At 39.7% G+C, this 16,949-nt stretch overlaps 1 protein-coding gene across 3 annotated transcripts in view; it reads left to right on the forward strand.

The window, feature by feature from the left end:
- Positions 1-16,949, forward strand: part of GRIK4 (glutamate ionotropic receptor kainate type subunit 4) — a 489,165-nt gene that overhangs the window by 429,401 nt on the left and 42,815 nt on the right. For all 3 annotated transcript variants that reach the window (XM_040325544.1, XM_040325543.1, XM_040325545.1), the window contains one exon: positions 11,776-11,885. In XM_040325544.1, the coding sequence (XP_040181478.1) occupies positions 11,776-11,885 (110 nt within the window). The remainder of the gene's footprint in view (positions 1-11,775; positions 11,886-16,949) is intronic.

Here is a 16,949-nt window from a genome sequence, read left to right on the forward strand (position 1 = left end):
ACCCCCAATGTGTTATAGCCCATACCTTCTAATCGTCTAATCTGTCTTTGTTCTGTCTGGTTAAAACTAGTGAAATTACTTGCAATGGATCATCACTTCTTTTTATAATGCCAATTAGTGGCCCCTTCCTGTGTTAGCAAGGATATATCAACATACATGTTTAGTAAGCTAGCAAGAGAGGAAGCATTTGTATATAGAAAAGTATTCTGTAATGTTATATTTTAGTAAAGGGCTGCAATTGGTCCCTTTTATCGAGAAGGCCCCCTATTTTCAGTATAATCATTGCCCAATATTACTTGCGAACCCCCAGTAAAATATCATGTATGGGGAATCTACAGAAATTGTATACAGGCTTGCTGGTACATAGCAAAAGTAATTTTTCTGATTAGGCTATCAGCCAGTGATCCCACCCCAGCAATTATCACCTTGTCTTTTAAGTATGAATGCAGTGAACCATGCTTTGGGCATTGTGCAGAAGTTGAGTCAGCAATGGCTCCCTTCAGGGATCCTAACCTAAATCTCCTAGAACTGTAGCACTAGCACCTGCCTTTGAAAGCTGTAAGGACTGCTTGTTATGACCTCTCCCACTCCCAATGTGTCTGATGTGTTCTCTCTTTCAAAAGAAAAAACTTTTCTCTACTTTTATCAAAGAGTTATTTTTCATTTTCCCTAAGAGCCCATTCACACAGGGACGACTTTCGATCCGACTTTAAGACACCCCAAGTCGCCCCTAGTCGCCTCAAGTCGCGCTGCATGAGAAAATCAATGCAAGTGAATGGAGCCGTCTTAATGCACACTACTGCAACCACTCCGACTTCAGAAAAGGTTCCTGTACTACTTCAATCCGACTTGTAGGCAACTTGTACCCATTGATATCAATGGAAGTCGCCTCAGAAGTCAGATCACTGTCTTAACAGAAGCAACAATACAGAAACAGAACATACATTTCTCAGGCAAACCCCTCCCTTCCCCCTCCCTCCCACAGAGCTAATTATTGTTTGATTGGCCACTGGAAAGCCTCCTGTCCTGGAGGCAACTTGAAGTTGCCTTGTAAGTTGCCTCTTGTTGCGCTGTGATTCATACTCAAGTCGTGTCCAAGTTGCCTCAAGTCGCGCTGAAAGTCGTGTTGCCCTTGTGTGAATGGGCTCTGAGTGTGCAACCTTGTTGTCTTCCTGCTATGCCCTCTGGACCTTCATTGGGTAAATTAATATAATGTTTTTAAATTTTAACCATAGATAATCATTTGAACATAAGTGTCTAATTTGGTTGACATTGTCTCATGGATTATATAATCTATATCTCATAAGATCATACAGTTCAAAAAGTATCATGTAATTAGCAAACTTAATATATGAGTAAAAATGTGTAAGAATTTAAACTGGTAGAAAACTCTTTACTACCACTTTTACCTACAGGTAAGCCTATAATAAGGCTTACCTGTAGGTATAAAGAATATCTCCTAAACCTGTACGGTTTAGGAGATATTCCCCTCACAATGCGCCGCTGATTGCAGCGGCGCATGTGCAGCAGGGATCCTCGGCTAAAGGCCAGGCAGTCGCCGGACCTTGCCGGAATGAAGTCTCCTGCGCGCATGCGCGGGAGTGACGACATCGCCGCTCCAGCCATTCACATCGCTGTAGCGGCGATACCTGGAAGACACGCCAAGGCAAGATGACATCTCGCTCGGCGTGGACCAGGTAAGTTCTCTACACCTCGTTCCAAGGTAAGTATTTACCAAAGGTGGGTGCACAAAGAGAAAATCACAAGACACCTCTAACCACTTAAGGACCGCCTCCTGCAGATATACGTCGGCAGAATGGCACGGCTGGGCAGAAGCACGTACCTGTACGTCCTCTTTAAATGCCCAGCCGGAAGCTCCTTGGCCACGGGACCCGCGTACCCGATCGCCGCCGGGGTCCCCCTGATCGGTCCCCGGAGCTGAAGAACGGGGAGAGCTGTGTGTAAAAACACCTTCCCCGTTCTTAACAGTGGCAGCTTCATTGATCGTGTGTTCCCTAATATAGGGATACACGATCAATGACGTCACACGTCCAGCCCCGCCCCCTACAGTTAGAAAAACATAACCCCTACAGCGCCCCCTAGTGGTTAACTCCCAAACTGCAATTGTCATTTTCACAGTAAACAATGCATTTTTATAGCATTTTTTGCTGTGAAAATGACAATGGTCCCAAAAATGTGTCAAAATTGTCCGATGTGTCCGCCATGATGTCGCAGTCACGAAAAAAATCGTTGATCGCCGCCATTAGTAGTAAAGAAAAAATCAATTTATAAAAATGCAATAAAACTATCTCCTATTTTGTAAACGCCATAAATTTTGCGCAAACCAATCGATAAACGCTTATTGCGATTTTTTTTTACCAAAAATAAAATAAAACGTTTTTTTTATATCTTTTTGGGGGATATTTATTATAGCAAAAAGTAAAAAATATTGCAAATATTGCAAAAATATTGAATTTTTTTCAAAATTGTTGCTCTATTTTTGTTTATAGCGCAAAAAATAAAAACTGCAGAGGTGATCAAATACCACCAAAAGAAAGCTCTATTTGTGGAAAAAAAAGGACCCCAATTTTGTTTGGGAGCTACATCGCACGACCGCGCAATTGTCAGTTAAAGCGACGCAGTGCCGAATCGCAAAAAGTGGCCAGGTCCTTTACCTGCATAAAGGTCCGGGTCTTAAATGGTTAAGAAAAGCTTGAAGGGGCTTGATTTACTAAGGATCACTAATGCATGTATTTAATATGTCTAGTATAAGATAACTAGAAGTAGCATTTCAGCTACATTCACACGTGCATATTACCAGTCTAAAGTCCGGACACTTTCTCCCCCTTCCCATCCAGGCCATTTTCCAACTTTCAACCCTGTCACACTTTGACAATTTTCTGGATAGATAGAGAGCTTTTTTTTTGTTGGTATTTAATCACCACTGGGGTCTTTATTTTTTGCTATATAAGGGAAAAAATTATTTAGAAGAAAAAATTGTATTAACTTGTGTTCTTAAATGTTACAACGAAATCTTTTTTTTAAAATAAAATTAGGCCAAATGTATTCTGCTACATTTTTTTTGTAGAAATAACCCACATCAGTGTATATTATTTAGTTTGTATGAAGATTAAAGGGTTCACAAACTATGGTATGAAAATCAATAAAGCCTGATGTAATGAGTGCCTGTCTAATGTATTGAGGCCCTAAAATTACCCCTTTTTGGGAAAAAGATAGTCCAAGATATTTAATAAGAGGCACGGTGAGTGTTTTTGAAGTTGTATTTTTTTGTCAATTTAAAAAAAAATTACGACATGCGTACACACGATCAGTTCGTCTGATGAAAACGGTCTAATGGACCGTTTTCATCAGACTAACCTATCGTGTGTGGGCCCCATCGGATAAAAAATCCTATAGAAAAAAACGATCGTCTGTGGGTACGTCCATCAGTTAAAAATCCAGGCATGCTCAGAATGAAGTCAACGCATGCTTGGAAGCATTGAACTTTTTTTTTTTCAACATTAAATTGCTTTTTGTTGAGGGAGCTGCGGTGGCTCAACGCGATTGGCACTGCGCTGACAAGCCAATCACCTCTGCAGCTAGGGGTTCGGATCCCGGTCTCAGCTACATGTGAATTGAGTTTGGTGGTCTCAGCCCGGCTCCCGGTGGGTGTGCTATGCAAGGTAAGCCTCCCACAAAAAAAACACCACACTTACACGCACTCGAAATTGGGTTAACATGCACGCACTTTGACCACGCGTTCTCTAAAAAGAGAGGCGAAGGACTAACGGGGCTGGTTGAGCGGGCTAGATCCTCTCACTCCCTTATAGGGAGTCCCTCTGCCCCGTTAGGCTTCAAAGCGGAGCAGGTAGGGCGGGCTGTGTGGGAGGACCCCCTCACACACCCGCCATTGCCACCCGGGGCATGGAGAAAGGTGGCAAATTGCCTCTGGGGGAGGCCTGCCTACTCCCAACTCCTGTAGTCCGGCTCCTCTCTCGAGTACACGCACAAAATAAACTTTAAAAAAAAAAATTGCTTTTTGTCTAGATTCTGTTATTCCAACAACAATTTTTCATTGTTAGTCAAATAATAAACCATGGGTAACAAGAGATATTAAGGATATTCTTAACTCCAAGAAGATGGTTTTTAGAGTAGCTAATAGGGACAAGTTAAAAACGATTTAGAGGGATGATGAAGATTAGATAGAGAGGCTACGGAGAAATATAGGAGAAAGCTGGAGTGGAAACTCCAGAAAAACAACGTGAGAGAGGTCTGGATTGGCATCTGTGCTTCTTGTTTGGTTCCAACCAATGGGAATAGATGTAGCACCTTATAGGCTCCAGTAAAATGGTGCTGAGCCCATTTCCTGATGACGTGTGGTATTAGCAAGAAATGCATTGAAATCGAGGCTCGATATCTACACACGAGTCCTCCTCTTCCACACAGCTGAGACGCACCACAGAATGATCTATTTGTAACTCTCCCTCACGCTGTGCTTGATTCCTTGCTGTACATTGCAATCTTATAAGAACTGCAAGTTCTGCTTTTTAAAGATTAAAAACGTTACTGCACTATATTTGCCTCTTGTGGCTCTGTCCAGAGGAGCTAATTACTTGCAGATGATAGGGATTTGAGCTTAAAGGGGTGTTCCAGCCTTTTTTTAAGTTTATTAAAAGTCAGCAGCTACAAAAAGTGTAGCTGCTGGCTTTTAATAAAAAGACACTTACCTGCTCCACGGTTCCAGCGAAGCGCCGGCCAGGGTTCCGCTCCTCGCCCCCCCTCGCTGGCCGGCGTCTTCATTCCTAGTGTGGGCACCCGGCAGTGACAGCTTTTGGCTTCACTGCCGGGCACCCACTACGCATGCGCGAGCGGCACTGCGCATGCGCAAGCGGCGCGGCGCCGTCCGATTGGACAGGCACTCACCTACAGGGAGGGGCTGCAATAAGGCGATTAAGCTAAACGCCTTACCAGCCCCTCGGCGGAAGGAGGAAGTGGGACAGGAAGTCTCACTCCTCCTGACCCCCCCCACTACCCCCCCAAAAAAATGACATGCCAAATGTGGCATGTAAGGGGGGAAGGAGTGGATTAAGCGGAAGTTCCATTTTTAGGTGGAACTCCGCTTTAATACAATTTAAATGTTGATGCTGCTTGGATTGGATATCCATTGGATTTGAAGGGGCTTGCTGTTTGTTTCCTTGATGTCACAATACATCTCCTATTATATGCCTGTGGGTCACCTGGTGGCCATTTCTGGTGAGCATTTCAGGTGAAGCATTTTTGCATATATAAGGACTGTTTATGCATATATGATCACATAGAATGTCATTTTCTCATGCGGTTTATATTGTCTTTGATTAATTGGTCCTTTGCGCCCTTCACTACATTATCACTTGTTAATTAGTAATCACTAATTTAGGTGTAGCATTTGACACTATTTATTATTTGATTTTATTTTGGCGCCATCATCCTTTTTTTTTTTTTGTATACAAGTTCCAGGATGTCTGTGATATAAAAAATGCTGATCCTCATCACCCATACGATTGCCAAATACTTTTTGGTTGCGTTCTTTGTCAGAACTTGAATTAAACGTGCTAAGGAAGTGGTTTTATGAGAATTAAAAAAATGGCTTTATTAGAAACTCAATGGAGGTTATTTACTGCACTTGGAAGCGCAGTTGTTGTAAATCTGAGGGGTAGATCTGAAATGAGGGGAAGCTCTGCTGATTTTATCATTCAATCGTGTGCAAGCTAAAATTTAGTTTTTTATTTTCCTTGCATGTCCCCCTCTGATCTACAGCGATTTCACTTCCAAGTGCACTTTCAGGGCACTTGCAGTGCACTTGTAGTGCAAAATGGATTTGGCTTTTGTAAATAACCCCCATTGTCTCCTGCAGGGACAGACCTGTACTTTGTTGAACAAAAAGGCTTTCACCTTGCATGTGTTCATTGATTACAGAGATTTTAATAAAATCACTATGAAAAACTGTTATCCATTTCCCTTAATCTCTAGATTAGACTTACGGGGGGTGGGGGCATAGAGCCTTGTTTGCATTCAACAAGGAGAGGAATGAAAGAATGCGTTTAGGACTAGATATGGACATTTTGAAATTTTGGTCATGCGTTTTGGGATTGCAGTGCACCTGCAAATTTTCAACATTTCATCAACAATACCTTGTGGGATCAGTTTGTTATTGCATTGCATCTAGAAGAGCATCACAAACATGTTTGCAATGTCTTCAAAAGATTGAGGGAGAATCAACTTTACATCATATTGGAGAAATGTGAATTTGAACAAATCCAGATCCAGTTTTTGGGATATGTCATTTCTCTAGAAAGAGTGGAGATAGATCCTGATAAGATCAAAGCAGAAGTTAATTAGACTGCCTCTAGAAACGTTAAGGAGAATCAAAGATTTGTTGGATTTGCCATTTTCTATAGAAAATTCATAAGAAACATATGTAAGATGATGATGACAAAGAAAGGGGTTCCTTTTTGTGCGGTCACTTGAGGTATAGACTGCCTTTAGTAAGCTAAAGACTCTTTTCACTTTTGCAGCAATATTGGTACAATCCCGAAGAAAAACAACACTGAAGAAATGGCAGCCCAAATGGATGCTTCAGAAAGCTATCCTTTCTCAGTGAATAGGTGAAAAAATGCAGCTTCATTCTTGTCCTCATTTCACTAATTTAAAGTGACCTTAACCACTTGCCTACTGGGCGCTTTTATCCTCTTCCTGACCAGGCCAATTTTTTTTTTTTGTATTTAAAAAACCGAGTGGGGTATACAACCGCTTAAATCACCACTTGGTTTTACATTTTTTGCAAAATGTTGAACATTTTGCAAACAGGTAATTTTTCTTCTTCACTGATGTGCACCAATGAAGCTGCAGTGATGGGCACTCATAGGTTGCACTGATGGGCACTGATAGGTGGCACTTATCTGCACTGGGGGGCACTGATGAGGCTGCACTGATAGATGGCACTGATGGGCTCTGATAGGCGGCACTGATGGGCATTTATAGGTGGCACTGATGGGCACTGATAGGTGAACCTGATGAGGAGGCACTTATTGGCAGCACTGATGGGCACTGTACTGATCATCAGGACATCAAAAAGTGGAAGAAATAAAATTCCAATCCATGCATAAAAGTGAAAAAAAATTCAATCCATAAATGACTGCAGTGGAAAATGTTCCATATAATTCACCAAGGAATTAAAAAAAAAAAAAAAATCTATCAAGAAATGTCAATATACAAAAAAAAAAAATTATATATATATATATATATATATATATATATATATATATATATATATATATATATATATATGAAGAAACGTGTCCAGTGCAATAATAACATGAAGATGAAAAACAATCCAATCCAATAGTCAAGAACGCAATATCAAGCAAAGAATGAATGAATATAAAGCGCATCTGTGCTTCACTTCTATTAAGATTCCATGATGAGTGCTTCAGTGCAAAGTAAAAAACGTGCTTCCAAAATGACAGACTGCAAACCTTTCCACAGTGCAGTAGTGAAGATGGAAATAGTTAATACAAGCCCCTTACCTTGAAGCGGCTTGTATGTAAGCCTTATAACATGTAAATGAAGGATGTCCCACAGCCAGCCTGCCGTTCTTACACTGCATAAACAGAGACCTGATCCCAGCAATGGCACTCAAAAAGAACACAAGGAGGCTTCCATAGCGTAAGACCATTCACAATTCAATGAGTAAAAACAGTTAAAACACTTACAGACAGAGCTGTATAAACAGCGTGTAGTACGATCGGGTCTCCGCTCTGCGGCCGCGAGCGGATCAAGTCACCAGCAATCCTCCTCTTCCTCAAGCGTATCGTAACGATCACACGTTACTTCCGTTACGATACGCGTGAGGAAGAGGAGGATTGCTGGTGACTTGATCCGCTCGCTATTACGTTATAAGGCTTATATACAAGCCGCTTCAAGGTAAGGGGCTTGTATTAACTATTTCCATCTTCACTACTGCACTGTGGAAAAGTTTGGAGTCTGTCATTTTGGAAGCACGTTTTTTACTTTGCACTGAAGCACTCATCATGGAATCTTAATAGAAGTGAAGCACAGATGCACTTTATATTCATTCATTCTTTGCTTGATATTGCGTTCTTGACTATTGGATTGGATTGTTTTTCATCTTCACGTTATTATTGCACTGGACACGTTTCTTTATATATATATAATTATTTTTTTTTGTATATTGACATTTCTTGATAGATTTTTTTTTTTTAATTCCTTGGTGATTTATATGGGACATTTTTCACTGCAGTCATTTATGGATTGAATTTTTTTTTCACTTTTATGCATGGATTGGAATTTTATTTCTTCCACTTTTTGATGTTTTTTTCACTTTTATGGATATTATTCATTTATTGCACTATGCACTTTGGATTGGTTTGAGCTCATTTGCATATTCACACTATATATGTTATATGTTTATGAAGATAGCTACTGCTTGTTAATTTTATCTGAACGATTCCAGATCACTCACTATTAATATTGTGCGGGTCACTGGCACATTTGTCTTTTTTATCATCATTTATCCACTCTTACTACTCTCCACATTACTCAGTTAATGTTGGGTGGGTATATGATTTTATTCAGAGTGGAACACATTTTACACAGGAACCAGTGGAGCACATTTTCCTGACAACTTATTCACATTATGGAAATCGTTATTGATATTTAGTTTTAATTAGATCCTGTTGCAAGCGCCATTACACCCCCCCTTGTCATTAATTGCTTTAAGTGTGTGAACACTATTAGTCGTGGCAGCTGCATTATTAGTTTGATTTTCTTATTTTAGCTTTGTTGTGCCCTTGTTGAGGTTGGTTTTGCGCATTAGTTCCCCCCCGTTTTTATACATTCGTGATCAGCTGTCACTGGACACAGCTGATCACGTGGTAAAGGGCCGCTGTGATTGGCCCTTTACCCAGATCTGTGATCAGCTTAGTCCCATGATCACGGGAGGACTTCCATATATGTCCTCCCAGCAAATTAAGCCTGCGCTTTAGCCGTCTTTCGACTATAGCGCAGGCAGGAGGGGGTGTTAAAGAAAGATTTTTTTTTTAAATAACAAACATGTCGTTAATACCTGCTCTGTGCAGTGGCTTTTCACAGAGCTGTCTTAATCCTCCCCTTCTTGGGTCTCCTGCTGGAATTCTTGGTCCCTCCTTCCTGCCGAGTGCCCCCATAGCAAGCAGCTTGCTATGGGAGCACCTGACGAGCTGCTGCTTTGTGTGTCCATGCACACAGGGAGCGCCGCTTGGCCCTTCCCCAGCTCCCTCCTCATGGGCTCACGTGCTATGATTGACAATAGCAGTTGCCAATGGCTCCCACTGCTGTCTTAGCCAATGAGGAAGAAGAGACCAGGGTGAGCCACTGCCATCGCTTGATAGAGATGGGGCTCAGGTAATTATTGGGAGGGGGCTGTGGGGGCTGCTGCACACAGAAGCTTTTTTGCCTTGATGTGTAGAATACATAAAGGTACAAAATGGCCTTTACAACCACTTTAATGTCTTCAGTTGAAAGGAATGGTGACATTTTCTGAATAGCAGGATCTGCTGAAAGGGGCTAATCATCCTGTAACTGTTCTTACTGACGTTAAGAATTAAATTATTCTGGCAAGAGATTGTCTTCTAGACAAGCACATTGGTCTCTTTTCCTTTCCAGGTTCAATTTTATTATCATTTATCGATCTAGGTCAAGGAATGTTAAAGCTAAAGCCTTATTACAGTTGTCCCATCTCAAAAGAATTTCCTAGGGGCCATGAGACATTTTTAAAACTGCTCAAGCAAGTGTATACTAAGGACCCACTTTCCAACCATCCTCTGAAAGGACATTAACCTTGATTATAAGGACAGCTTTTGGATTCAAGCGCATTGTCTGTATGTACTTGAACCTGCTCAGCTAGAAATGCTCAGGTTGGTTCCTTACTCTAAACTTGCTGGGCATTTTAGGATTTCTAAAACAGAACTTTATCATGTTCCTTTTGGGTTACAAGAAAGTTGTAAAAAAACTATGTGACCCTGTGTCTGACCTGTGCACGCATAAAGACACACTGAACTGCTTATTTGGGGTTGCTCCAGCCACTCCCTGTTCATTCATGGCCATGGGGTTACATTTATTAGGACTCTGTGGTTGGTCTACCTCCCTCTAAATGACCACTATCTTGGTAGCTGTCTAATTTTATACTAGGTGCTTTTTTAATGTACCAGTTAAGGGGGTACCATCTGCTGAAAAAACTGTGGAACTGATGGTTCAGAAACGCTTTAAACTCCATGGAATTCCTGATGATGGTGTGTCTAACAGAGGAGTACAGTTTACTTCAATATTCTGGAAAAGTCTTTCCAAAGCTTTAAGTGTTACAATGAATCTGTCCTCTGCTTTTCATCCTTAGTCTAATGGTCAGACCGAGAGGACCAATCAAATTCTGCAGCAGTACCTTCAATGTTTTGTCAGTTATCTTCAGAATGACCGAATGGACTATCTTCCTACAGCAGAATTTGCTTATAACAATTCCAAACATTAAAAAATATGCACAAGTGCAATGTAGGGTAACTCCCATGGACTTTTAAGGCAGACAATTGTATGAAAGGTAGGTTTCTTTAACCACTTCCGGACGTCGTTTTACGTCACTACTTTGAAGATGAATACCGCTTTTATGGTAGCAGATAGCTACCATAACCCAAGTATCCTCTTCAAGAGTGGGCAGTCCGCTTCAAGATAAAACTGGTCTCTGCGGCGGATTCACAGCGAGACCACTTTTATCGGCGGTGGGAGAGGGGGCTGAAGGGAGTTTAACAAGACATGTGGCCACTCATTAAAATTAGAAGAAAAGAGGTTTAACCTTAAATTACGTAGAGGGTTCTTTACCTTTTAGAGCGGCAAGGATGTGGAATACCCTTCCATAGGCGGTGGTCATCGATAGCTTCAAGAAATTATTAGATAAGGACCTGAACGACCACAACATACAGGGATTTAATAGGTGATGCTGACATAATCACACACATAGGTTGGACTTGTGTCTTTTTTCAACCTCACCTACTATGTAACTATGTTGTCAGATACACTTTAGGACTCTTTTTATTTTTTTGTTTCAGAAAAATTCAAATACATTTTCCCACAATCTGATCAAGCAGAAACTGCAATTTATTAAAACCATGGACAGATTTGAATTGCTACTTCACAAGCCTGCAATTATTTAAGAGAACTTGACCTCATTACAACCCAATATGACCTCTCTTGTTGTCTCTTGATAGTCAGTCAGTCTAGATGGATTTACACTCAAATACAGTTTTTATGCTTCAAGGATAACACATTATGATAAAAGATTAGGTTACTCTTCCTACCCTCTCCCCTTCTCTAACTCCTCTCTTCAAAATTTATTTCAACTGCACAACTCCATAAGGAGGCCTTTTCGAAAACCAAATCACTTTGCTCTAAATGAGGGTTTATCACTCTATACTACTAATTATGAGTTATGCGTGCGTGTGTGTGTGTATATATATATATATATATATATATATATATATATATATATATATATATATATATATATATATATATATACACAGTATATCTAGACCGTATATATACTGTGCATGTTTACAAAAGAACTATACATTGCCTTTGTAATATGGACATTATGGCATATTGTTTGAAAACAACATTGAACCTCTGTATATTTATAGTGTATTTTTTTATTTATTTTTATTTTCATTAATCAATTGTGTTTTATTGCAGGGCAGAAAACCAGGCTACTTTTCCTTCCTTGATCCATTCTCACCTGGAGTATGGCTTTTTATGCTTCTTGGTTACTTAGCTGTCAGCTGTGTTTTATTCTTAGTAGCCAGGTAATGTTTAAAGTTATTATGTTTCCACTGGCATTTAGTGAGGTATATGTCACAGATGCCTGTAACTACAGTAGGGGGTTACAACCCAAACCAAGTTGCTAGCTACCTTGTCTGCTCCCCTCTACATACAGTAGGCTTTCCTTACTTTTCTGCAGCTGTTTTTCAGATCGCAATTAATTAATGATGAGCATAAACAAAGTCGTCAGTCTTTCTGCAGTCTAAATATGAATATAGGAATAAATAGGAAACAAGAAAAGGAGTGGAATGTAACAAGGAAAAGGGCCCATATCAAAAGAACAACTTTATTTTAATAGTAATAAGCATGTCTACACACCCTAAAGAAAAGCTAAACATTAGCAGTGCTAAACTATTTGTTTCAGTGCAGAGTGTCCAATAATAAAAAATTGTTTCAAAAAGACAATGATTCAAAAAAACAATGTCCTGAATATAGATACAATTAGAAATTATGTATAGAGTGGTAGGCCGTATCAAGGTAACCAACAGTGCATGGGGGATGTCGAAAAAGATATATAATTAATCCCTGAATATCTTCATCCCTTTACCACACCATGTGGGACATCACTCCCCTAGGATGTTACACTCACAAGAAATCAGGTGAAAATCAGCCTTAAGCTCCACAGATTAACAGACCTCCTCCTCTGATTGTCGGATCATGGTACAGACTACCTCTTTAGCTTCAGATTCAAACTCACCAATAATAGATCTATATGGACTCCCACCATATTAGATCTTAAAATACCGGACTCCAATTGATTGCTAAAATATTCCAGAATGTCCCATTGTTGGTGTCCATTGGAGGAAGAATGGTGCAGAGAATGTCCCACCCTCTGTATCAGCGTGGGGAAAATAACACATCCTTGGCACATTGGCATATCCTTGGTGTCAGTAGAAGGGAAAATACCCCATCCTTGGTGTCAGCGGGAGGGAGAATGGCATACTCTGGGTGTCCTTTTAGTGTTCTGTCAACAGTCAGCCTTTTCACATAACTGCAGGTCCCACAGAAGAGGGAGAGGAACTCATTTAAGCCCATATAAACTATTTAGGAACGCCTGCTTGCATTGCACGGTGGCTCCTTAAACAAAAACCACAACAGGTCTAGTGGCGCTTTGGTATACAAATCATTAATGGCAGTTCACGTTCCACTCTCCTCTCCTCACCTGTATTAAAATACACAGCTGGTCTCCACATTTTTTTCAACATCCCCCCGTGCACTGTTGGTTACCTTGATTTTATCTATATTCAGGACATTGTTTTTTTTAATCATTGTCTTTTTGAAACAATTTGTTTTGGATATAACTTTATTTTAATCTTTATATTATTTTATTTCTGTTTTCATTCTTTGTTCTTTTCTTTTCCTTTTCTGGATTTCATAGTAGATCAGATTAATTGGTTACATTGTCAGTTAAGTGCAAAATACTCATACATGCTTCCACTATAAATGAATAATTTGGTAATAGTTACCTATTTACATGTACAGTGCCTTGAAAAAGTATTCATACCCCTTGGAATTTTTCACATTTTGTCATGTTGCAACCAAAAACATGAACGTATTCTATTGGGATTTTATGTGATAGACCAACACAAAGTGGCATATAATTGTGAAGTAGAAGGAAAATAATAAATGGTTTTCACAATTTTTTACAAAATAAAATATGTGAAAAGTGTGGTATGCATTTGTATTCAGCCCCCTTTACTCTGATACCCCTAACTAAAATCTAGTGGAACCAATTGCCTTCAGGAGTCACCTAATTAGTAAATAGTCCACCTGTGTGCAATTTAATCTCAGTATAAATCCAGCTGTTCTGTGAAGCCCTCAGAGGTTTGTTAGAGAACCTTAGTGGAAAAGACAGCATCATGAAGGCCAAGAAACACACCAGACAGATCAGGGATACAGTTGTGGAGAAGTTTAAAGCAGGGTTAGGTTATAAAAAAATATCCCAAGCTTTTAACATCTCATGGAGCACTGTTCAATCCATCATCCAAAAGCGTAAAGAGTATGGCACAACTGCAAACCTACAAAGACATGACTGTCCACCTAAACTGACAGGCTGGGCAAGGAGAGCAATAATTAGAGAAGCAGCCAAGAGGCCCATGGTAACTCTGGAGGAGCTGCAGAGATCCACAGCTCAGGTGGGAGAATCTGTCCACAGGACAACTATTAGTTGTGCACTCCACAAATCTGGCCTTTATGGAAGAGTGTCGTTTGCAGTTTGAGAGAAGCCATGTGGGGGACACAGCAAATGGTGAAGAAGGTGTTCTGGTCAGATGAGACCAAAATTTAACTTTTTAGCCTAAAAGCAAAATGCTATGTATGGCGGAATAGAGAAAAATGGGATATACTGCGCTTCTAAACACATCAAAATGTAAATGCCGCAGCTCATAATGTAGGACCATACATTAAAACAAATACAAAAAAGAAAAAGTAGAGCTGCGCAACACAAAAAATAATAAAGTGATTTACCATGAGTGCCAAAGCTGACAAATCAATAACCAATGTCATGTGAAACAAAGAAAAAAACATATAATAAATCAAAGTGCATATATAGTCCATATGTGAACCAACAAAAAAGGAAAAAGGAATATCCAATCACTGATGAATCGATAGTCCTATAGTAAGATACACACAGTGCAGCAACCAGTGAGCAAATAGAAATCCTGTGCGAGGAAACAGCAGAACCACAATGTGTCACCAATCACACCTGTGCACCACCACCTATAAAGTTGTATGCTTACCAGAGGTAAGCTGTAATGGGCCAAAAGTATTGGACTTGTTCCCAGTAGATAGCGGTCTCCAATGGCAGGGAAAGCAAGCGATCAGATGGAACGAACTTAATGGGCACAAAGGCCGCGAAGCTCAGCGTGGATACCCAAAATGAAGAGAGACTCACATAGTGTGTATCGTATGTGTGGTGGAAAACTAACACTGCACATCATCCTGAACACACCATCCCCACCGTGAAACATGATGATGGAAGCATAATGTTGTTTGGATGCTTTTCTTCAGCAGGGACAGGGAAGCTGGTCAGAGTTGATGATAAGATGGATGGAGCCAAATACAGGGCAATCTTAAAAGAAAACCTGGTCTGCAAAAGACTTGAGACTGGGGCAGATGTTCACCTTCCAGCAGGACAATGGCCCTAAACATACTGTACATCCCGAGCTACAATGGAATGGTTTAGATCAAAGCATATTCATGTGTTAGAATGGCCTAGTCAAAGTCCAGACTTAAATCCAATTGAGAATCTGTGGCAAGACTTCAAAATTGCAGTTCACAGATGCTCGCCATCCAATCTTACAGAGCTTGAGCTATTTTGCAAAGAAGAATGGACAAAAATGTCACTCTCTAGATGTGCACAGCTGGTAGAGACATTCCCAAAAATACCTGCAGCTGTAATTGCAGCAAAAGGTGGTTCTACAAAGTATTGACTGAGAGGGGCTGAATACAAATGCACGCCACACTTTTCACATATTTATTTATAATATATTTTGAAAACCATTTATCATTTTTCTTCCACTTCAAAATTATTTGCCACTTTGTCTATCACATAAAATCCCAATAAAATATTTTTTTTAAATACATTTACAGTTTTGGTTGTAACAAGACAAAATTGTGAAAATTTCAAGGGGTGTGAATACTTTTTCCAGACACTGTCTGTTAATATGATTAAAACTGTATGATATTAGGTTCAAAGACATAATATCAATGCATATTGTATAAAAGAAAGAGGCTTAGGTGAACTTTAATGGCACCGTAGGACAAACTGATAATCAGTCAGGGATGTAGTATAAAAAAAAATGTATTACAAAAAATAGAGAAAATTGATGTACAATAAAATAAAAATTATTTTAGTGTGACAATCATGCAATAGCTCATTATAGACATTCTATTTTTACCAATGAAACATCCAATTATCAACAATACAAAGTACAGAGGCTCTACATGTTTCGCGGTTTTATTCTGTAGAATCCGCTTCCTCAGGAGCTAGATACATATATAGATTTGTCACGAGATATGCATGAATTTTGTCACATGAACTTTAAATGAAAAATATATCATTAGTATTATTATACATTGTGGATATATAATATATTAGACTACACTTTATAAAAAAAGGGATGTGCATCCATCCCATGAACCAAGCCCAGTCCACCCCGTGATCTCACCGTGGGTTCTGTGCCATAAAAGACCGATAGATGGATCAGGATGGTGGCCCACCCCGGAGGGCACAGGAACTCACACAATAATACACGATTCCGATGATAAATTCTAAATGAATAAAATGATTTCATATATATCAATATATTGATACATTCCTCCTGGCTTATATGTAATATAGCCAGGTGATAAGATATATGGAGATATATCCATTCCATCCCAAAGGCATCAAAAGGTGGCGATATGAACTACTAATCATTAACCCCTCGGTAGGTAGGGTGGTCTTTAATAAAATAGACATGATGCCAAATTATATATAACACTTTTCATAACCTTTGTTAGGGTCCTGACCAATAATGTGGATATCAATGTTTCACCTGAAAGTTTTGATGGAATATTTACTTGGATGAGATTGGGTTAGGAGCATTAATGATGTTCATAATAGTGCACCTGTGTGTGTTTAAAAATATAAAATTATAATATTAGTGCAGTAAGGCCAGGTTCACACTGTCGCCACATGCTGGTTCATCGGTTCAGGTCCGATTTCAACCCAAATTTTGGGCTGAAATCAAACCTGAAACACACCAAAAAAGGCACATATTTTTCCGGCACACCGCACTGCACCGGACCCCATAGAGAACCAGTCACATTCTCCTGCTATGTGAATTGAATGCGGGGAAACGCGCATTCAATTCGCATATGTGTGAACCCGGCCTAAAAGAAAACATTGGTTGTGGGTTTGATACAAACTTTGTAAATCTACCTCTTTCTGTTTCTGTTTGAGGTTTGTAAATTGCAAACTTTCCATAAAAATATCTGAAAAAATAAAATAAAAAAAACAACTTGCAATTGTACATTCTGACATTTAAAAATTGTCACGGCATTCT

This window comes from Rana temporaria, chromosome 10, assembly GCF_905171775.1.
Source record: "Rana temporaria chromosome 10, aRanTem1.1, whole genome shotgun sequence".
In the NCBI taxonomy this organism is placed as follows: Eukaryota; Metazoa; Chordata; class Amphibia; order Anura; family Ranidae; genus Rana; species Rana temporaria.